This window comes from Manis pentadactyla, chromosome 1 (assembly GCF_030020395.1).
Source record: "Manis pentadactyla isolate mManPen7 chromosome 1, mManPen7.hap1, whole genome shotgun sequence".
Taxonomy (NCBI): domain Eukaryota; kingdom Metazoa; phylum Chordata; class Mammalia; order Pholidota; family Manidae; genus Manis; species Manis pentadactyla.
This window is the reverse complement of record NC_080019.1, coordinates 7,417,968-7,440,655: the sequence shown is the minus strand read 5'-3', so window position 1 is coordinate 7,440,655 and position 22,688 is coordinate 7,417,968. Positions and strand designations below refer to the sequence as shown.

General features: G+C 50.5%; 2 protein-coding genes across 4 annotated transcripts in view; one reads left to right on the top strand and one right to left on the bottom strand.

The window, feature by feature from the left end:
- Positions 1-7,128, top strand: part of EXTL3 (exostosin like glycosyltransferase 3) — a 101,406-nt gene extending 94,278 nt beyond the window's left edge. For both annotated transcript variants that reach the window (XM_057506204.1, XM_036888906.2), the window contains one exon: positions 4,079-7,128. In XM_057506204.1, coding sequence (XP_057362187.1) covers positions 4,079-4,288 — 210 coding nt within the window. In that variant the 3' untranslated portion in view covers positions 4,289-7,128. The remainder of the gene's footprint in view (positions 1-4,078) is intronic.
- A 5,764-nt stretch (positions 7,129-12,892) lies between these two features.
- Positions 12,893-22,688, bottom strand: part of INTS9 (integrator complex subunit 9) — a 90,060-nt gene continuing 80,264 nt past the window's right edge. Inside the window, exons 13-17 of one of the 2 annotated variants that reach the window (XM_036888954.2) lie at positions 21,376-21,500; positions 20,381-20,548; positions 17,490-17,588; positions 16,452-16,589; positions 12,893-14,594 (exon numbers count right to left, since the gene is read on the bottom strand). In XM_036888954.2, the coding sequence (XP_036744849.1) occupies positions 14,418-14,594; positions 16,452-16,589; positions 17,490-17,588; positions 20,381-20,548; positions 21,376-21,500 (707 nt within the window). In that variant the 3' untranslated portion in view covers positions 12,893-14,417. The remainder of the gene's footprint in view (positions 14,595-16,451; positions 16,590-17,489; positions 17,589-20,380; positions 20,549-21,375; positions 21,501-22,688) is intronic. The other variant, XM_036888953.2, reaches the window with a different exon arrangement.

Below are 22,688 nucleotides of genomic sequence, written 5' to 3'. Positions count from 1 at the left end.
CTATTTTATTATCTAAAATGGTAATTTTTTTTTTTTGCTTTGAATACTTCAGATTTTTCACTTTTGATCTGTTCTCTCCCCTGTTATAATTAGGATTATATGAGTGTTTTATATGATTATCAGTGTTCTTTCAATCAGCTTAATATCTTAATACTGACTAAATAAAGAACAGGGAGTTAGTTTCAGAATACATCTTTGAATAATGTACTAATTTTTTCAGTGAGGAGAAAGATCTGGACTCTAAATAGGCTCAATTCAGAGTAAAGGATTAAAGACTCCTCAAGACAGCATGGAGGAGAAGAGGCAGGAGGAGGCCTAAGACAGCATCTGCATTTTCTGTGCTAATAATAGGTGACCACGTCTGTGAGGAATTCCTCTTACCGTTCATCGACGTGACCCTGCCCCTGAGTTAGACCGAGGGGCTTGGTATGTGCCCATGTGAACTCTGACCTCTGGTGCTGGTGAAGTAAATGTTCAGATTCCAGTTTATAATATACTGGTTACTTCATTCCTGATTTCTTTTTCATATGTTTTATTATGTAGCACAGTTACATGTATTTACTTAATTATTTAATGAATACCGTGGGTTGCCCTCCTAAAGTGTTTTTGCTGATGGGTTATGTGATTAAGAACATTTAGAAACCACCGCCTCAGGGAAAGCAGTGGAATAAGGTGACTTTCTGTGCCAAATGAAATCATGCGCAGATTAAGGGGTTTTCTCCTGAGGTTGGCTGGGGCGTCTGGGATGGGGAGGCAGGTGTTAGGTGCAGGGAGAACAGGGAAGAATGCAGGACACAGATGCTGCTTGATAGCCTCGAAATCCTTGATCCCCATTCTTGTTTCAGCGAGAGCTGGTGGGAGAGTAGAGTGACTCGTTGTGAGCCGTACACCGGGAGGGTCTGCAGGAACTGCCCATGGGCGAGAGGCACACGCGAGGGGCCGGGACCCTCCGGAGGGGTCTGTGGAGTCGTGACTCCGCACCCTGTGCCTCTGGGGTGGGCTGCCCGGCGGAGCCCTGGCTCCAAGCGCTGGCTCACCCCTCAGTCTCAACTCTGGGGACCCGGGTCCTGAGAGTTCATAGTGGCTTCATAGGATGATTACTCTTTAGCTATAAAATATGGGATGGGCTATTCATTCCATTTCTTCTCAATTTATAATAGTAATAGTAATAATTTTTAAATGATTTGAGAAAAGACAGTGACCCATTCAGAAAGAAAGAAAATTACTCAAGCCACTTGGTATATTTCTTTTGGTCCTCTGGTTCCCCACCTGAGGTGCTAGCTTTTTTATTTTTTATTTCTTTTAAATGTATACTTTTTTTGTAGTCTGTGTTTTGGCAACTTGACAGTAAATGTTCTGATTCTGGCAATATTGTGGACTTGGTTCCCTAAAAACCTGTCCACTGCATGTAACAAACATTTTTTTCAATGCATAGTTGGGCTTATGAAAAAGTAAGAGAACTGCCAGAAAGGAAGGGGGCACCGTAGATGCGGGCGGTGCGCGTGCCGGCTGCCGCCGTGCCCCTCGGGCGGGCGCTGCTCACGGAGCCTCCTGGAGGCTCGGGTTCCATCACTCATGTGAAAAAGGCAGAAGAAGCTTCGGGCCTGTGAAAGGAGAATTGAACGGAGACTCTCGCCCTCTTGCCCCAGGAAGGTGACAGGCAGATTGTTCGTTTTAACCTGGTTTCTGGAGGGCCGGGGAAAGAGGTGCAGACTGAGGATTTTGAATAGGCTGAGCCTCTGTGGGCTTGGGGACTCAGGCTGCATGAGCACTGGACCTGGCCTTCGATGCCCCTTGGCTATTTGACAGCATAAGACCAAACACTGCGGTAAAGAGACAGTCCTTCGCCTCAGGCACGTAGGATTCCCGAAGGCAAAGCCCCATTGAGGGTGAGCTCGAAATCTAAAATTACCAGTCACATGAGTGAACAGTTGACTATGAGCAAGAGTTTAGACATGACAAACAGTAATTCCAGATGATAAAATCATTAAGTTTAAAATGACTAAAAGTAAAAACTAAGGAAACACAAATTACTAAGAAAAAAGAGCAAGCAGATTTGAAAGACCTAAAGAGAACTACAAGAAATGGAAATTAGAGTTATTAAAGTGAGAATCTCCATGATGGGGAGCATAGCAGGTGAACAATTCCAGAGCCCCATTGAGTACCCAGCACAGAGGCAGAGGGAAGGATGTGGGCGGAAGCTGGGTATATTCTGCCAAGGTCACTGCTGTGGCGCATCCTATTTTGCTGTCCTGGCTGATTTGTACAGTTCTTGCCAGCTTTTTGGATCTGCCCTCTCATGGCTGAGGGCTCACTTCTCTGAGCTTCAGCCTCTTAGCCTCAAGCACCCACACAGCAGAAGTGCCAGGGGCAGAGGGCTCTATGATGAGAGTGAGTAGGCAGCCTTCCTGAGAACATGAGGCTCTTCCACACCACCTCCACTGGAGGTAAGCCCAGGCAAAGAGGATGCTGCGTTCCAGGAGGCAGAAGGTGCGGCAATGAGAGCAGATAGAGAGTTCAGCTGCAAGAATGATAGGAAGTCAGTGTCTTTTTTTGGTCCAGGATCAGTTTTGGTTGTTTTGATTTTTTTATAAATAGAATCATACAGTATCTCTTCTACATGCCTCTTAGTTTACCTTTCATATTTTTTAAAGCTTTTCATCAGTATTTTCCATTCTGGGTAATAATTTTAGTATACTTTTCATCAGCAATTTTTTCTTCATACCCATCAAGTGTCTGATTTGATTTAATTCAATATACTTTTCATTTCAGTTGTTCTATTTGGTTCTCTTTCATATTTGTAAGGAGTTTTTTGATAGTCCCTTGTTTCTTCATCACACTTTAACCTTTCAAGATGTCATTGTACATACTGTGCACACGTACTGTTATAGTCACTATCTGATAATCCTGCTGTTTGCAGTGTGTGGGGTCTGATTCTCTTGTTTGTTCTGCAGACTCTCACGTGGTTCATTCCCTTTTCTGTGACTTTTGATTGTGGGATCATATTCTTTGGAATTTTACTTGTGGAATTTCTTTGAGGCCTGCATTTGCACCTGAGAGGGTTTGCATTTATTCCTTCCATGTGTCTGGGGTCACTACCTGCTTGAGACCTATTTAAGCTAAATAGCATCTTGGGGCTTTTTAGGACACACAAGTCCCATAAATTCTAGCCTCAGCTGTGTAAGGGCCAGCTTGTGGTTATAAGTTCTCAGAGGTGGCATTTCCTCCTCCACTTAGAGCCAAGACTGAGACGGAAGCATTTCTTTACCATCTCTGTTTGTGGGGCTGCTGCCAACCCATGTAGCCTTCCACTAGCTCCGGTGTTCTAAACCTTCTGTCATATTTTTTCGCTCTTGCCTCCCCAGCCTGTTAAAAACCAAAGCTCCTGGCTATCTCACTGGACTCAGGCCTTTTCATTATTTTGGCCTCTGAGGATTTCATTTCTTTCATTACAAGCTCAGCTGTTTTTTAAAGACATGGCTTACATCCTTTCCCCACATTTTCAGGTATTCTGTGCTAAGGATTTTTTTTATGTTATTTGATTTGCCACATTGTTGATAGTAAAGCTGTTATATTATTATTTATACTTTTCACATTGCTTGAAATTCCTTAATAGTAACTACTAAATTATGACCGCTTTCCTATGCCTTTAAATATAATTTTCTTAAACATCTTTAATGGATGTGTAGTATTTTATAATTGTAATTACTTAGTCCTCTTTTGATAGTTTTCCAGTATTTTGCTATTACAACCCTGATGAAGTGAACAACTGTAACCTATTGTATCTTGTGCAATGAAGATAAATACTAGAAGTAGAGTTACTGATACAAGCAATGCCTGACCTCCTAAGGCTGAGTCCAGGCCATTTGGAACAGAGCCCCTGCTAATGGCGTAGATACGGCTGGAACTGGAAGAGAGACCTGGGCCCTGGCTCCCGGCTCGCTCTGCGAGTGAATAACTGGAGCCACAGGGGGCCAGCGTCTGCATCTTGGAAATGGGAGCTCGGACTGGTCAAGTGGCAGGGCTTCTGTCCGCATCCTGTCCTTCTCACTCTGTACTCTTTCTTCCCTGTTCCCAGGTGACCTCACGGTGGACTTTCCGATGCCCGGGATGCCCTCAGGCCCTGTCGCACGATGATTCCCACTTTCATGAGCGGCACAAATGTATCAACTTCTTTGTCCAGGTGTATGGCTATATGCCCTTACTGTACACTCAGTTCAGGGTGGACTCTGTGCTCTTCAAGACCCGCCTGCCCCATGACAAGACCAAGTGCTTCAAGTTCATCTAGGGGCATGGCTGGTTCCGGGAGAGGATAGCAGAGCGAGGGAGGTGGCGCCTACGGTTCCTAGACTTGAAGGACCTCGGGGCCATCCGCTGGGTGGGTGGCCCAAGTCCTCTGCTGCAAGAGGCAGCAGGAGCGCGGAAAAGAAATCGCCTTCTTTCTCTTGAAGTCGGCCACACTGGGCCTGGAACCCTGGCCAGAGGTCACTGGGGTTCCCTACACAGGGCACTGACCGATAGCGTACACTGAGGGCCGGGGCGGCTCCGGAGAGTCACCCACACAGTTCATAATAAGCCCAGGACAGTTGGTTTGTGGTTTTTGAATTCAGTAACAACTATTAATATTATTTAAAGAGAAAAAGTTTCAGATTTGCCATTCAAGGCTTATTTATATATATGTGTGTATATATACATATATGTGTGTGTGTATATATATATATGTGTGCACACACACACTCACATACATATACATATACATATACATATATATATATATATATATATATGTAGTGGGGTGGGGGGTGACATTTCTGCCTGTTCCACAAGGCTCCTGACCACAAGGCTCCTGATGCTCTCTGTCTCTCTGTTTTGGTGGAGACAGATCCTGGCCTTGCGGTGTCTGGCTCGTCCTTAAAGGTCACTTCCGTCCTTCCAGGAGCATCTGTGGTGCCAGGCTTGGCCCTCTTGGGACCTTGGGCCAGATAAGACCTGTCAGTTCGTTTCCCCCTCTCTGTCACCAGCCGGTGGTCTGGAGCTCGTACTCTGCTGTCACTTGAGTTACTGGGGACAACCTGTACCTTTGGGAACAGCTGAGCCTGTTGTGCTGAATTCGGAGGCGTGCAGATCCGTCAGAGGTCGGCTGGCCCCGAGGTGTCCCTGCAGTGGAAGGCTGAGGCGGGAGGGAGGCTGAAGACGGCACCCCCCAGGCGGCTGCCTCTGTGGGGCCCTCCTTTCGGAAAGCATGCTGGGCTCTGCTTCCAGGCTGTCCTGAAGATTGTCTCTTGTATAAGGGAATAGAAAACGGGCCAGCTGCATGTCCAGAGGTGGCCTGGAGGGGTCTGCAGGCTGGCCTGCTGTCTGGGGTGTAGAACAGCGCGTATCCTCTGGACCCCCACCCGGCTGGCCGGGGAGTCTCACGGCAGGGTGCCTGCCGTGGCATAAATACCTTGGTGAAATTCACCTTCCCTCCTGCCTTTGTCTGGACCCACATCCTGTGTTACCTGTAGTTTTTGGACCCCACATGCCAGGTTGGTCCCAGGACCCCCCAGGTTTGGTATGCAGCGGGCCACTGAGGCCCTGCGCTCTGCTGGCTTAAGCTGAAACCCACCCTGAGCCTTCACAGGCTTTCACACCTGATGTTACCACTTTCCCCTCTGCGTTTACATTTCTGTTCTCTGGGCTGAAATGGAAATAAGCTAATTTTTTTTTTTTTTCTGGTGGCAGCATTAGAGGAGCCGAAGAGGGTATTAGTGGCATTTGGCAGGGATTCAGCCAGTGACTTCTACCATTTTTCTGGATTCCACTTTCTTCCGGTGAAGTTGAGAATAGGCGGTTTCCTGCCACTGAACAAGCTCAGGTCTGTCCTGGCCGTGCTCATGCCTTAAGCCAGTTCTGTCCTCCCCAGACCTTGATACCTGTGCTTCTCCTCCTTGGGAGCACATTCTCCTCTGACCTGCCTGTACAGATAGGTTCTCTGCAAGTATCTGCAAGTACTGTTCTGAAGCCAGACTGTCCTGTAGATGCCACCCACCTACAGGGCCAGCTTGACCTAAGGGACTGCTCGTCAGCAAACAGGACCAGAGCTGCTCCCAGAGCGTGTGCCCTACAGGTTCCCACTGGCATCTTCTTGTAGCTCTGCTACTCAGGCAGCTGCCTGGGAAACTGAGTCATGCTTGTTAGCAACCTGGCAAAGGGTCCTCCCGGTGTCCTAACTGTCTAACCAGCCCTTCCTCGACTTCAGACTTTATTCTTTTTAGCAGTAGCCTTCTTCCCACCGGGGAGCCAAAGAGTGTGGTGTTTTGAGCTGTGTGGCTGCTATTTTTACCTTGTTTCTTTTAATGTGAGGAACTCATCAACTGACTCCCAGTGGGGCCTGCTGAGAAGTAAGCCGTCTGTGTTAGGAGCCCTAAGGGGAGCCAGGCGGCTGGGTCGCTGAGGACTGTCGGGAGCTCCGGGAGTAGCTGAATGGTCTGAGGCCAAGGATGACATCAAGGTGTCCTGCAGGGCGGGTTATGACGTCAGAGCTGCAGACAAGGAGAGCGCCATTTGGACGTGCATGACACTAAGGAGGGGCTCCAGAAGCAGGCCCTGGTGCCCGGCCGTGTTCCTGAAGGGTGCTCCGCAGTAGCAGGGGGCAGGGTGGGTTAGGAGAGGCCCAGCAGCACACCGAGCATGGGGACCCCTGGACATAAAACAGCTCTGCGGGCCCATGTGGGCGTTCCCAGCTGTCTTCAGGCACCTCCTGGTCGCCTGGTCTTTGCGCCCAGGGCCCAGGACGTCCCTGGCCTCCAGCTAGCCAGTTTGCCCTTCACGGAGCAAGCGCCTCCCTGGGTGCCCCGAAGCAGTCTGAGCTCCGCACCCCGGCCGGGTTCTCCATCCGGTGTGGACAGCACCCCTCCAGTCGGCAGGGCCTGACGGGCGGGCAGAACCGGCTCTCCAGTGGCTGCTGCGCCTCTCTGGGGCTCCTGGTTTGAAATGATGGTATTTCGAAGGGGGAAGCTCTTTGACCTCCATGCCGTGTCCATCCACCCCACCCCTTTTCCAGTCATGAGCACAATGGTCTTACATTGGATTTTTGTAAAAAAATAAAAATAAATGGAGACTTTAACTCAAGCAGCTTGGAGGTCTTTTGTGATTTTCCTCTGCAGGGACGGGACAGCGGCCCGAGAGAAGGCGCCTGCCCGACTGTCGGGAGCCACCACTGCCTGGCCAGCTGGGACCCCGCCCAGCCTGAGGGGCTGAGTGGCCGCGTCCTGCAGCCGGCGCGCCCGAGCCTGGGTGATGCCGTGCGTGTGCCGGGACACGGGCAGCCTTGCCTACGTCTGCGTCTGGGATCAGTCGTTTGATCACAGAGACGACTTAGATGTCACTCAGGTGATCTGAGTGGGATGTGGGACAGTATGGGGCACGTACATGCCACTTTTGTACCTTTCCCTGGTAACTTGGAAAAGTGTGTGTGAGGTATAGAGCTGGAGACCCAGTGTGTGCAGGCATCTCCAGTCCCTGTCTTACTGTGTACCTAGAGAGAACATGTCTACTTCGCTTCTGCTCCTGTTGGCTTCAGGCCTTCACAAGGTAAACTGATGTTATCGTCACTGAAATTGAAGTTTCCATGATAATTTCAAAAAATGTGGTTAAGAAGGATAATGTTGGAGTCAGGATGTGAGCTCTCAGCCATGTAGGTTCGAATCCTGAGTCGTCCGTCAGACTGTGTCAGAGAACAAGTTCTCTATTCTGAACTTGAATCTCATATAAAATGGCAAACATCGGGTCCGCATCTCAAAGCTACGCTGAAAGTGGAATACGTGTGAAGAGGGCCCTGCAGTCGGAATGAGCTGGTACCCTGGTGACGTTCCTTCAGCTTCCTAGTGGTTCTTCCTGCGTCCCACTTGCTGTGATGCCTCTCATGGCTCAAGTCTCAGCTGAAGCCGTGCCTTCGGGAGGCCGTCCCTTCTCAGAAGGCACTGCTTACCTGCCGCCCCATCTCCCCTGCGAGCAGCCGGGCCTGTCTGTGCCACCCACTGTGCCCTGCAACGGTTTATGGCTCAGCTCAGCTTTCCACGCCACCTGGGAGCCTCTTAGGAATAGAGCATATAATCAGCACTAAATAGTTTATGATGAATGAGTGATTTCACAAAAAAGAGGATCACATAGAAATTATAGCTGGCAACATGCAGAATAGTTACCAGTACCACGGTGGTTCTGGAATATAGCTACGGTGGTATTACCAGATAAATCAGGGAAGCCTGGTGCCCAATGGCTGAGAAGTCTTAAATTCACTACTCTTATTGTGTAAATCTTCATTGACAAAGGGGAACGAGAGGGCAGGCCAGGAAGAATTGAAGACGCCGGCTGGGTCCCGGAGGAGATCCTGAAGGCGAGCAGCCTTGCCCCGAGGTCCAGGTTTGCTGTGCTATTTAATTTCACCTGTTGTAATTGGGTGAATTCTTTTTCCCTCCATTTGTCTTCACATTTGTGAAAGAGTAAAAATCCTAGTCCTACAAAATCTTGTAGTTGTCATGTTAGAATCCGAACTGTTTAGAATCTATTTATTTAAAATACTGGACCCAATATTTCATTATGAAAATCTCATACAGGAAAGTTTAATTTTTATAGTATAAGCCTGTGTATTTAACAACCATTTTACTGTATACGCCTTATAGCTATCGGTATATCCATCCCTCTTCCCAGCCTTTCATTCTATTTTTGATGCATTTCTAAGTAAACTGACATTGGTACACTGCCTTCTAAATACCTAAGCACTTGCATCATTAACTTGGAGGTCAATATTAGTTTCCATGTATTTAATGTAAACTACATATTAAATTTACACACTGAAATGTACAGATCTTAAATGTACATTCTCAAGTTTTGACAAATGCACACGCCTGTGTAACCCTGTGCCCTGTAAAGATGGAATGTGACTATCAAGCCCCGTTTCTCACATTCCTTTCTAGTCTCACCTGCACCCTAGAGAGAACCAGTGTTCTGGGTTTTTTTTTTTCCACCTGGGATGAATTTTCCCTGTTCCAGAATTTCGCATAAATGGGGTCATAGAATTTTTACTCCTTTGTGCGAGGGCTCTAGAAGCTTCTGTTTTCGAGCGTCAGCCAGTCTTGCAGGCACTAGGAGTTGGCCCTCCTGGCGAGCAGCGCTCCCCTGCAGAACACCCATTCTACTGATGGCCACTTGGGCTGTTTCCAGTTTTTGGCTGTAATGCATAAAAGTGCTATGAACATTCATGTGCGGGTCTTTTCATGGATCTGTGTTTTTCTTTCAGGTAAATACCCAAATTGTTGTGTGATAAGGTAGGTATGTACATGTTTACACTTATAAGAAACTTGCTGGACCTTTTTCCGAAATGACTGAACCCATTTTGTATTTCTGCCTAGAATTATGAGAGTTCCAGTTGCCCTCCATCCTACCCACCCTATGGTATTGTCAGTCTTATAGAGTTTAGCCATTTTGGTAGGTGAGTAATGGTTATCCCGTAGTTCCAATTGGCATTTCTCTGATGACTAATGACATTAAGCACTTTTTCATGTGCTTACATCATTTACATGTATTTCCTTTGTGAAGTACCTTGACATATCGTTTGCCCATTAAAAAATATTAATGCATTTAAAACAGACTTCTTTTGAGCAGTTTTAGGTTTACAGAAAAATTGAGCAGTAAGTCAAGTTCCTCCTGCACCCGCCTCCCCCAGCTTCCTACAGTGTTAAGCCCTTGCATTCAAGCGGAACATGTGTTCCATTTGGTAAGCCAGTAGTGACACGTTAGCCAAAGGCCTACTTTACATTAGGGCTCCCTCTGTGCAGCGCGTCCTGTGGGTTTTGATAGAAGTACGACATGCACCCACTACTGCCGTGTTCTAGAGTATTCCTCCCGCTGCCCTGCACCTCTGTGCTCCTCTGCTCACTCACGCCTCCCTCTCCCACCAGCCCTGTTACTGCCTCCATAGTTTTGCCTTTTGCAGGATGTCCTAGAGTTGGACTCATCCAGTGTGTAGCCTTTTCAGATTGGCTCCGTGCGTTCAGCAATACACATTTAAGCTGCCTCCATATCCCTTCGTGGCTGTTAGTTCACTTCCTCTTCTTGCTGAATAATATTCCACTGTCTGGGTGTGTTGGTTGTTTTGTGGAGTTAGAAGAATAATTTACCCTGGATGCTAGTCCCTTGTCAGATGTGTATTTTGTTAATATTTTTTCCCAGTTTGTGGCTTCCCTATCCATTTTCTTTATAGTATCTTCTGATGAGTAGAAGCTGTTAATTTTGATGAGACCCAATATATAACTTTTTTCTTTTTTGTTACTGCTTTCTGTAACTCAAGAAACCTGTGCCTACCCTAAGTCACGAAGATATTCTCTTATGTTTTGCATGAAAAGCTTTATGGTGTTGGCTTTTACACGTAGGTCCAGCATCCTTCTCAAATTAGTATGTGTTTGGTGTGTAGTAGAGGTCAAGGCTTAATTCTTTTCTTTCTGAGTCTCTAGTCACCCCGCTTGTTAAAGGCTTCCCCCTTCCCCTTCTCCACTGAATTGCCGTAGGGCCTTTTTGAAAATGTAATGACTGCGTTACGCGCGGGCTTTCTGGGCTCTTCTCGGTCACCCCCATTTGTGCATCATTGTTGCTAGAGCCCGCTGTCCGGATTAATGCAGCTTTCTAGTTAGTCCTCAACTGAGGTAGTGTGAGTCCTTCAGCTTGCTCATCTTTCTCAGGATTGCTTTGGATATAGTAGTTACTTTTTATTTCTACATGTAAGTTTTTGAATTTGTCAGTTATAAAAAAAAACTGAATTAAATACTTTTATTCGGGTGGTAGCGGAGCTTGACCCCTGGCAGGTTAACAGTGGGCTCAGCGAGACCGACAAACGACCAGAGCATTAGGTGGAGGGCTCACACCAGGCGGCACTGGCAGAAGCCGGTGGAGCGCCGGTCATCCCACCTGCACGGAAGTGCCCGGCGTCCCTCTGTAGCATCCCGGACAAGAGCAGCGCGCCACCCGAGCGCATCCAGGTGAGTGACCTGGACAGGGTGGCTCCACTTTCCCTACACTGGTAAACTACACCTAACTTGAAAATGATCATTTTAGCCCTTATGTGTACAATTCAGTTACATTCACGATGTAACCATCACCACTAGCTACTTACAGAATTTTTTCATCTTCCCAAACAGGAAGTCTGTACCCAGTGAAAGGTAACCCTCCAATTCCCCATCCCCCGCAGCCCCTGGTGACCTCGATTTGTCTCTCGATTTTCCTTTTCTGGACATTCATAAATGTAATCATACAATATTGAGTCTTTTTTGTCTGGCTTGTTTTACTTAGCATGTTTTTAAGGTTCATCCATATTGTAGAATTTCATTCCTTCCTATGGCTGGAAAATATTTCATAGATATAGTTCTGTTTATCCGTTCACCTGTTGAAGGACACATGGGTCACTTCCACTTTGTGTCCATTGTAAATAATTCTGCTCTGAACATGGGTGTACAAATCTGAGTCCTTGCTTACAGTTCTTTCGGGTACATATCCATGCATGAAATTGCTGGATCATAACTTAATGTTTAACTTTTTTTTTAGCTGCCTAAACATTTTCGACAGCAGTTGCACCATTTTATATTCCCATCAGCAGTGCAGAAGGGTTCCAATTTCTCCATATCCTTGCCAACACGTTTTGTTAATTAAAAAAAAGCTTTTATAGACGTTCTCGTAGGTATGAAGTGGTGCACCTCACTGGGTTTGATTTGCATAGAACGATGAGAGGGCAACGCCTGGTCTTGGGGCGGGAAATGCCCCGCCTCCCCTTCCTACCACCAGTTTGCGCGGCTCGCGTGAATATATTATCTCACAGCTTTGCAGGTTTCCTTCTTTCCGTTGATGCCTCACCGTAGTTTGGGAAAGCCAGTTCCTGCCTTGACAGGACAACTGTGAGAGAGGAGTTTCAAGCTCTTCAGGGACCAAGGGGAGGGGCGGTTACTTGAAGAGAAATGGCCTACCAGGCAGGCCTCCCCTTGCTGGCCGGCTCCTGCTCCCTGGTGCTCACCTAAGACATGATCGTGGGCCAGAAGCCACTTATTGGCTATGCGTTTTGGGGAAAGTTATTTAACCTCTGTACCTCGGTTTCCTTGTCCAACACCTTCATTGTAGTCCTGTGGGGAGCTGACCCCGAGGCAGGAGCAGCCAGCTAGGCCACACCAGATTTCTGACCCACAGAAACGGTGACATCATAAATGTCTGTTGGTTTAAGCCACTAAGTTTTGGGGTAATTTGTTACCTAACAATAGATAAGCCACTTCTCAGAGTATAAGAAATAAAATCCGGTCCCTCACTATTTCTGGATTACTGTTAATAGGATTTAGTAACTAGGATCTTATTTATGAAGATTAGTTATTAGGATTTCGTTGGGCTCGAGGAATTTTCCTGGAAGCCAGACTCCTCGGGCGGCTATGAGAGCCAGGGCTGCGTGCCCCAGAGCCACCATCCACCCATCAACCTGGCGCTCAGAGGCGGGTCCTGCCGTTTCTTCCGGGCCTTCTGCTCTTCAACCTGCTTTGTTACCCAGGTATCTGACCTCCAGGCAGCGTTGCTCAGACCTGCTCTAATCCTCGGAAGGCTCAGTGCTAGCATTTCTCTTTGCTCTAGCAAATGATTCTTCCCTTCTTCCTGCCTCTGGCTTCTGCCACTCAGTCGGTGGTGGTGACTTGATTAAAACCTTCACGATTCTGAATTATCTCCTGTCTGTCAGTTTACTGACTAATTTGCATTTACACACTGTTTGTTTAGTAACCACCTCTCAAGGGGTTGATACCTTGGGCTCTCTGATCAAGGCCTTTAACAAATCCAGGTCATTCCTGGACATATCATTAGAACATGTAAGTAAAAGAACCATTGTGATTTTTTTTTGACCTTTATTTTATACTGCTTTTGCATTTTTCAAGATGTTACAATTAAAAGAAAAACTCGATTTCTCCCCAAAAGTTTTATTAGAAAGTATATGCCTATGTGTGATGCACACTACAATTCTCCTTCTCCTAAAAACAAAGCTGGATTTCACAGCCACGGCAGGCCCGCCTTAGGCCGTCCTCCCCCACGGCTGCGGGCCTCTGCGGTTTAGTCTGTAGGCACATCCCACGCTACTTGGCGGAGTGACCTTGGAAAACAGACCCGTTTAAGCTCAGAAGTCCTGTGCCAGGCCTGGCAAAGCTGGAGATGGCAAACATGAGGCTGCCCTGTTCCTCCTCGGGTGAGGAGCGCCTGCCCCTTGCTTTGTCCGTCCCAGAGAGCCGACAACCCACCGTCCCAGACCCGAGCAGGCGGCTCTCCAGGTCTGTCCGTAGTCCTCGGGTCACTGAATCCTGTGGTGCTCAGCCGCTAGCCAGGCTGGACTGACTGCTGACTGAATTTTAACCAGTCTAAAAAGATTTTAAGAACAGAGGCTGAGCTTGGGCTACCTCCACAGCCGACCAATTCGAAGACGTGAAGTCTACCCACCCCATCGCATACGTTAATGCTTCAAAACTGGCATGTGTTCCAACTGATGCCACCTTAGATAAGATGGCATAATATAGTAAATATTTGTTTCAAACAATTCAAAAGCAGGGTCACTTCAAATATAGTAGCTTACCGACCTCGTGGGTCTGTGGGCATCTGAGTGTAATGCTCAGCTCACTGCAGAGAACCCTGGAAAACTGAAGGAAAGGCAGTGAAGGGCGAGGGGCCCTGGGAGCCACATTCAAAGCCCTTCCCCCGCTGCCTGAGGCCGTTCCCACTGGGCTCTGGTGTTTCTTATACAGACACAATGTCAGCTTGTATGACTTAATGCGTTCACCAAACTAACGTTGCTGTGATGTTCTAAAAGTTTATGCTGTACTGTATGCTTTCATATTTTTGCAGACACTAAAATCAATGCATAAACTGTAGGTTCAACAGGGCACAGATGCTTCTATAAAAAATAAGTTTTATTAACAAAATGGCCTCATGATATAATACAGATAACTGGGGTCATTTTTATTATTAGATGCAGTGCTGTGTCCAAATAAATAAAATCAAATGCTAGTTCCCCCCCGAGGCCTGTGAAACCATAAAAAAAAAAAGTCATCTCTTGACCTCCCCTTCCACCACTAGCCTCTTGGAAAGCTGCGCCGTCACCCCTATGCCAACCCTCAGCTCGTCCAGGCTACCGAGACAGCCTCAAGTTTAAAGCAGAAGGTCTAGCCTGAAACAGTGCAAGAAATGCAGACCAGGAGATGCTGGCCATTTAACTCCGGATACTGTCCCGCAAGAGCCACTTCTTTGTTCCTTGAGCCAGAGAGCTCTGCAGAGGGCACCAGCCTCTCCACCCTTCCTCAGCTGGCTTGTGTCGGGCAGCCGCAGGGAGGACAGCAGGATATGGGGCAAGTGGAAAGGGCACAGGGGTTCCATTAGAACTTCTGCAGGAATTTGAGGACAAGGTCCCGCAGTCGTACCCTGAGCATCTCATCATTGTCACAAATGATGTGCGTCGAGTCGTCCTCAATCTGGATGAGTGTCTCGGCTTCCTGGAGCAGGACGATGTGGCCCTTGGCCGTGTCTTCCACCTTAATGTCACTGAAGCCGTGCTGCTCCAAAAGAAAAGAGAAAGGAGGCTGGTGGGTATTGTACAAGCAAGGGGCGGGCTGCAAGGCAGGAGGATACCTGGGCAGCTGAGTTCTCAACTTCCTAGACTGGCTAAACTGAACATTCTAGAAACTGGCATTTTTGGCACTCCTCCACACACTTCTTCAGACTAGTCGTGGGACCTACCAGAGCAACAGAATTCAAGCACAGTTTCATATACTTGAAAAGAAGCCCCCAAACATGCAAAGTCTCAAGCAAAAGCCAACAGAATTTCTATAACCTGCTTAAGCTGCCGTGAGTGTTTTAAGGAGCACATCCACGCACCTGGGTTCAAGAGTCTGGGACACTGGGCTGTCCCCTGCCGGCCTCTGTGGCCCCTAGTGAAAAAGGCTGTATCCTGTCACAGGAAAACGCCATTCTGTACAGCAAGACAGCCCTGACCTTGTGACTCGGCAAGGGAGAAGGAGCTGCCTCCAGTGTGAATTACACAACTGTCTTCCCATCACACAAAGCTGAGAAAGAAGTGGAAGGAAGACTGTTTTGCCTGAAAGGGACCCAAGATAGGTAAAGAATGTGTCCTAGTGAGATTCTCAACACTTGGTTCTAGAAAGCTCACATGCAGCTTGGGGCAGGTACTGCCGTCCCCCTGAAGACAGAGATGAGGCAGAAATGGCGGAAGGGAAGCCCCAGGGTCAGATCCTAAGGGTCAGTCCTGGAGGTGTCAGGCAGAAGAACTCAGAGAAGGTCTCGGGGGGCGAGCAAGTTGTTTCAGAACAAGTCAGGTCCTGCCTAGCGGGCCGGGAGCCCCGCGAGGCCCTGAGGAGGCAGTTACTGATCTGCTTGTCCATGGCCCTCGGGGTATCCCACCTGAATTCCCACAACCAGTCCCACATCAGCGGGGCCTGGAGTGCGGCATAACTTGGCTGAAATCCTTCCTTCTGGGAAAATAAAACGACTAATGGGGAAAACAAATCCTAATAAAGGGAAAGCCTTTAAGACTTGAGAGAACTCAACAACTGAGATGTGTAGTTTGGGCAAAAGGCAGTAACAGTTTGACAGAAGAAAAATCTGTCCTGGAATTAGTTGTACTTCTAGCAAGCAACAGCATGAATGATATTATCTTTAACCAATTCCATTTTTCTATCAAGGATTCTGCAATTCTAATGCTAAAACAGTGATCTCTGAAGCCCTTTGACTGGAGCCAAAACCACAAAAACTTTTATGGTTACATTTTTTTCTTTTAATCATAGTCAAGAGCTCTTTTCTTGGGAGGAGCAGTCATCAGGCACAGTGTGGGGGCCAGTGTCCTCCAGGACGACCGCCTGCTGCTTCTCTCTCCTCCCACCCTGCCTGGGAACTATGGGCCTGCCTCCTCAACTCCCAGGAGCCAGCAGCACGGACGCTCATGGCCACGCTGCTCCTGATCCTGACACTCAGCCCAAAGCCTCTCATCTCCGGTGATGTGGCCAGTCTGGTGCTCTGAAAGCAAGGGGTCTTCTGGTAGAAAAGCAAAGCTCCAGAAGGGGTAGATCCCCCTTTGTCCTGGCCTACCTCACCCTGTCCCACCTGTGGGTCTGAAGAAAGGCCTTTCCTCAGCCTTGTTCCCACAGGAGGAGCGGGGTGGTGAGGCAGCCGCTGGCTTCCTGGAACTGGGTGGGAAGGAAGGCGTGCTCTTCTCCCAACTCTGACTCCCCTGCTTCTCTCCCGGCTGCGACCCTGGACCAAGCAGATGCTTCAGGGACAGCCGCTCACAGTGGACACTGAGTAAAAAGCACCACACATCTCTGATGCAGGGGCTCTGGGAGCAGCAGCCAGGATGGCACCCATGTGTTCAGACGGGGCACACAGCATGCGCTCACCTTCTCCAGGGTTTGCACAAACTGCTCCACAGGGATGGAGCCGCTCAGCAGAGGCTTCAAAACTTTGCAGTCTGGGATGTCATCACTACCCCGCTTTCTCTTCTTACCACCTGTGGGCTGGGCCGGCCGGGGTGGGAGCTGGTGCAGAATGAAAAGAAGGCACTCATCCAGGACGCCCCCCGGGAGCCGAGGTCGGCGCAGACCGCCTGAGAACCCGAGCTCTGCCCAGCCTGTGGGAACCGCTTCCCTCACGGGGGCCCCAGGGCCTGGTCCCAACAAAACCAGCTCATGCCAAACTGCTACATAACATCAGCAGCTTACTTGGCAAAGATATATTCCTTTTGTCAAGACCCATGTTAAATTTTCAGTTGACTGAATTCAGAATTTTCTGAGTAAATTCTAATAAGCTGTGTTGGCGATGGCATGTACAGGAACAGCACAGTGGCGAAGGGCACTGGCTGCGGGTCAGACGGGTGGACATCCTCCTGGCTTTGGAACCTTCATCAGAGAAACTGCCTAGAAAATGGTGGTAGTAGAGGATCTGGGGAGGATTGAAGAGGACAGTGCATGGTAGGGACCCAGCACCCTTTAAGGGCAGCTACCGAGTATGCAGGGTCCCATAGCGATAGTGCAGATCTGCAGTTTTTCTACGGGGGTGGTGACGCCCCAGAGCAGCCGGGTACCATGAGAGGGCATGGGGCCGGGGACAGCCTGCTTCCGGGTTGGCCCCCAGCGCAGTGCCCCAGCTGCGAGCAGCCCCACCTCCACGAGTCACAGTTCCCACCCCCTTTTCCTCCCTGGGGCAGGAGGCCAGAGACAGAAGTGGCGGGGGATTTCCCTGCAGTGCCCTCTTTCCTCCACGATGAGCCCATTAAAATACAGTTGGGTCTCCGGTTTTTGCTGGTGTGGGAAGCAATGTCTGGGAGCTGCTTGGCAGGCTAGGCCCTTTTCCTTTTGGGGGCAGGAGTGGGGAGAGGAGTCCCCTAGTCTCCACAGGCCCCAGAGGTCACTCATGGGCCCGGGCCCAGGCCCCCTTACCTGCAGGACATGCTTGTTGTCTTTGGTATGCAGCACAGCCGAGACGGTTGCCAAGGAAATGCCAGGCTTGATCTCCATGGGCACCAGCGAATCGGCGAGCTGGGAGCAAACACAGGGCCTTGGTCAGGCTCCCTCGGTCTGCAGACGTGGGTGCCGCCCCCGCGCCCTGTCCCGGCCGAGCCTGGGGGGGGCTCCAGTCATCTAGTGTCATAAAGCTGAGCCGTTCATGGTTACCATTACTCATTTTCTCTTTTGAATTTTAATTACATCACTGTCCTCTAAAATGACTAAATAACATTAAGGTAGAAAGAATAAAATTTAATCAGAAATACTTCACACACACAAATACATGTACCAACTGTTAATGAGGGAGGTTGGAGAAAAGGAGGGGCCTGGGCTGGCCCCGGCCTCTCAGATTCTAGGGCTCCTTCCTGAGACCTTCCGAGAGGCCCTCGGGCACGCACAGCCCCGCGCGCTGGGCCTGGGGCCGACCCGGGCTCTCCCTTCCGTAGGCGGCCCCCGGGGGTGGGACGCCGCCCGCTCTCCAGCTGAGGCCCGCAGCACATCTCCACCGTCAGGAGGCTCCCAGGCGCCTTCTCGGGCAGCCCCTCTCCGCTCCAAGGGCCTCTCCTGACCCAGAGTACCTGCCAGGTGCCTCCGCCTTCATCTCATCACCTCTCCAGTGACTAGTGTCAGGCAGGAGGGACGACGACGGCAGCCTTTGGAGTGGGGGGGGATTCCTGGAAACCTGGTTTCCCCCCAGGGTGGAACCACAGCTTTCCCCGGGGGGCCGTGTGCCCCCAGTGCCTGACTCTGACAGGCTCTCTCCCCTGCGCAGCTGCAGAGCCTTGGGCCTGCCTACTGGCGGGATCGTGTGGCCTTAGGAGCCCGAACCTCGGCTGTAGCTGACTACGGTTCTTACACACGGCCCCGCTGAGGAGATGTGCGCCCCGGGGCCCTGGCCCTGCCGGTGCCAAGCGCACTGCCCCTCGCTGCCTGCAGGCCCCGCCCCAGCTCACGCTGGCCGCCAGAACTTCAAAGCCAAAGAACTGGCTCGGGAGGTTGGCAACGGAATGAATGGGACCCAAGCAGGTGAGAGAGAAGCTCCCCGGGCAGTCGTGATCATCGCCGAGAAGTCTGAAGTGGCAGCTCGGCCACAGGGAAGGCCCACCCCGAGCCCGCGACACCCACAGCTCGGCTCCCACCCCTCGGGAGGGGGGCGCGTCCACTCGGGGCCCCAGAGCAGAGCCTATTTGAACAGGCCGAGGGCTGACACATCTCCCGCTCTGCACTTACAGGGACCAGGAGGGGGACTTCTAAGGAAGCTGCAGAGGACACACCTTCTTTTGGGAGGACACACAAGATTCCTTTACGATGATAGCAAAACTTTCAGCTCACATGTGGTTTTCCCAGGCAAAGCCTAGTGATACTTTCAGTTCTACGTTTATATTCCACATGTGGACAAAAACGGGTGTAAAAATGTCTCCTTAAGGTGGTATTTATAATTTAGAAAAAGCAGAAGTATAAATGTACACCAATAAAAGAATAAACTATGCTACACTTAGACCATCATACAGCCATTAAGATGCTTCCGAAGTATCTTCAACGCCATACATCCTGTTACGGGCCCCAGAGATTACATGAGGCATGACTCAGCCACACACACACCACAGTGAACAGAGACGGCAAATACACAAAAATCTCAAGTTATCTCTGGTGTTGGACTAAAATGATTTTTTGTCTCTATCCTTTTTCCCCCCTATATTCCAAATTTTCTAGAATGAGCAGGATACTTTTATTGAAAAGTATGAGTCATAAAAATAAGAGGAAGAAATGACTGAAGTTCCCTAAAACAAAGGATGGTTGTCTGAGCGCCGGTTCCCAGGTGTGGTGGGGGGACCCCCACTCCTGAGGGGCTTTCCGGGGCAGCAAGGTCAATACAATTGTCATATTTCATAAGGACAAATTTTCCGCCTTCTTGCTTTCGTTCTCTCATGAGTGTTCACTGGAATTTTCTAGAGGAAACTGGACATGCATCTTCCCAACAGACTGAGAGCAGGAGACAGGAGAACCCAGCTCTAGGCAGACATTAAAGAGACTGCAAATGGAAAACAGCACCCCTCTTCATGTCATCTTTCCTTTAGAAACTTCTTAAAAATGGTATTTGGTTAAATTAACAACTAATGGGTTTATATGATTATTTTTAAATGAATTAATATTTTTTTAAATGTCTTAGTTTTCCATTTAATATAGCAAATATCAATAGATAAAATCCACATCAACAGAAGCTCTTTGGGCTTCTAATTTTTAAGAAGTCTTGACACCAAGAAGTTTGAGGACACGTTCAAGGGGCCAGTGGAGCCAGAGGAGCTACCCAGTCTCCTGCCCTGCCACGCAGGGGCTGGACCCTTGGCCCGTAGGGACGGCCACTCGCACACAGGGTCCTCGGCTGTCCCACACATGTAGCAACCAAGTTTACGTTCCTTATTTTCTGGCTACTCTTATCCATCTCTCTCGAACTCAGTGAAACCTGACCCTCACGCATACCTGAGGCCTGGGAGGGACGAGAAGGCCCACAGACCTCAGGGGGCTACGGGCAGAAGCGGCCTCGGCATTTCTGCTCCCGCTCCTCCAGCCTGGGCCTGGCCTCCTGCTCGCACACGAGACTTGAGTATGAGCAGTGGCCTAGGGCGACAGCGGCTGTTACACACCTGGAAAAGGAGGGGCCTGAGAACGCCCCCTGGCCTCCCAGTCACTCACCTACGGGGCTCAGTTCTGTGGCTCGTCCGTATTTGATACAAAGCCAAAAGCAAGCCATTCTGGGGACGGTCTCCCTCCCCAGAGACTCAAGCAGAAAACCCGAGTTTAAGCAGGAGAAAGGCGGGCCTCACCTCCGGCATGATTTCGATCTTCTCATAGCGCCGCTTGAAGGGCAGGGCCAGGACCTCGGCCCGCCGGTAGGCCATGGCGGGCGGCTGGCAGTCGACCATCAGGTCCAGCCGGTGGGACTGCGCGGGGGGCGGCTGCGTGTACTGCTCCGGACAGACCACGTGCAGGGGCTGCGGGCCAGCGGGACGGGGGCGGAGGGGGGCCGTGAGCCGGGCAGCCCGTCCCCAGGGCCCCTGAATCCCCATCCTCCCAGACCCAGGTCAGCAGTGGGCGGGGAGGGGGCACAGCTGGGGAAGGAGGGACAAACGTTCCGGGGCCAAGCCCGACGTGCCTGCCCTGTAGGCCGGTGAGGGATTTACTGCCCCAGCTCGGGTGTGTTCACGGCCTGGGGCGAGTCTGCACAGCCCCGCCCCGGAGGCGGCCTCCTGCCTCGCCCTCACTGACCCAGGCGCACCCCCCCCCACCCGGCTCCCCGGCTCCCCGGCTCTCGCCGGCCCCACCGCCCCGCCGCAGCGGTCCCAGCTCCCACCGAGGGCGATGACCAGCCCGGCCTTTCACGCCCCGCTCTCCCTCCACACTCTCGGGGGCAGGTGTGAGCGACGCCCCCTCCACCTGACGCTTCCCCGGGCTGCTGCTCCCCTTTCTCTGGGAGCGCTGGCGGCCCCAGGGCCGGTCCGCGCGGCTCGGGGAAGCTGCTGCCGCCGCCCTGTCTGCTTCTAGAATGGCGTTTTCGGTGGGGAGGGGGTCATTCTGCCTGTTCTGGACAGACACGGTCCTCATCAGTACACTGCGCATGCTTTTCTCTCCTTCCGCTTTGGATTCTGCCAGAAGGGAGACCTCTATGCGGGTGCAAAGCTCCCTCCTTTGTGGGTCCGAGCTCTGCAGAGGCCTGGGGACCAAGGCGGGGGGAAACGCACAGGGACCGCACCGCTCACACGGCCACGCCGCCGGCAGCGGGGACAGGGCCGCAGGGACGCCGGCGCGGTTCCTTCATTACCTGCACTTCTTTGAGCAGCTTCGACACCTGGATGAAATTGAGTCGTGTATCGATGGGGCAGTAGATGCACTTCATGGCCAAGGGCTGGTAGGGGGCCAGCGCCTCCAGGTAGGAGAAGTCAGGTTCTAGGTGGGCACAAAAGACAACACTTGGAATGGAGGCAGCAGGGAAGCGCCGGGGAGGCGGCCGGCGCGGCCAAGGGGCTGTTTACCAACCAGGGGAGGAGGGCGGCACCGGATGCCGCGGGGCAGGTGTGGGTGTGGGGGCACGGCTGTGAGCTCTGCACCCCCGTCAACACGGAGACAGGTAAGATGGACAGGGGGATGAGCCAATAAATGGGGAGCGAAGGCTCTTTTTTGCAAGTAAATGCCAACTAACAAAAGTAAATGCAGCAATGAAATTAAAAAAACATCACCAGTTGGCAACCATCACAGTTATTCAGACCAGAATCATCAATAGATGCTAAAAAAAAATTACATAATCAATAGATGCTAAAAAAAATTACAAAATCTGGGGACAACCAGGATACGTACACTCCCCCCTTGCCCACTCTTGACACTGATAAATACAAAACAGTGACTTCACGGTGCAGAAATCTGGCACAGACCCCATGAGTCAAGTGTTCAAAGTTCACGCCTGGGTTTGGGGCGAATCCCATGCCTCCTACCCGACAGGACCGCCTGGAAGAGGAAGGACCCTGACCAGTGCCAGCAAAACGCTCCTGCCGAGACGGCTCCCACCAGCCAGGCCCAGCGCCTCACTCCCGGAGGCCGCCCGCCTGGGGCCCGAACGGCTCCTCCTCAGGTGTGACAGGCTCCCTGCAGCCCGGACCCCGCGAGGACGCCACTCCTTACAGCGCGCAGGCTCGCACTCACCTGTCCCGCTAACTTAGCCGGTGTACTCAGGGTCACTCACAGAGCTTGTGGAGTTTAAGGCACCCCCTCTCCAGGGGGCCCCGTTTCTCTAAGAATATCCAGAACCCCCAAATGAGGCAAGCACAGGCTACCTGGGAGGATGCCCACCCCCTTTTTGTGTGTACTGGGTGAGCCGCAACGTCTGAGGTCATAACACATGGGAAAAGGCAGCCCAATACTTAACATCTGGCGACAGCAGACATCATAAACGACGTGACTTCTGTTCTAGAAGCCCAACAAACCCGTTTACATTTAAATTCACTAACTGGAGTTGTGACCATCAAATAGCCTTTGATTTCTTAACTGGCTAAGGGAACATTTATACGACAGCAAACACTTCTTTCTGTGTATATACGTTAATACTGCACCGCTTCGTATCAGAGTCAACATCTCAAAAAG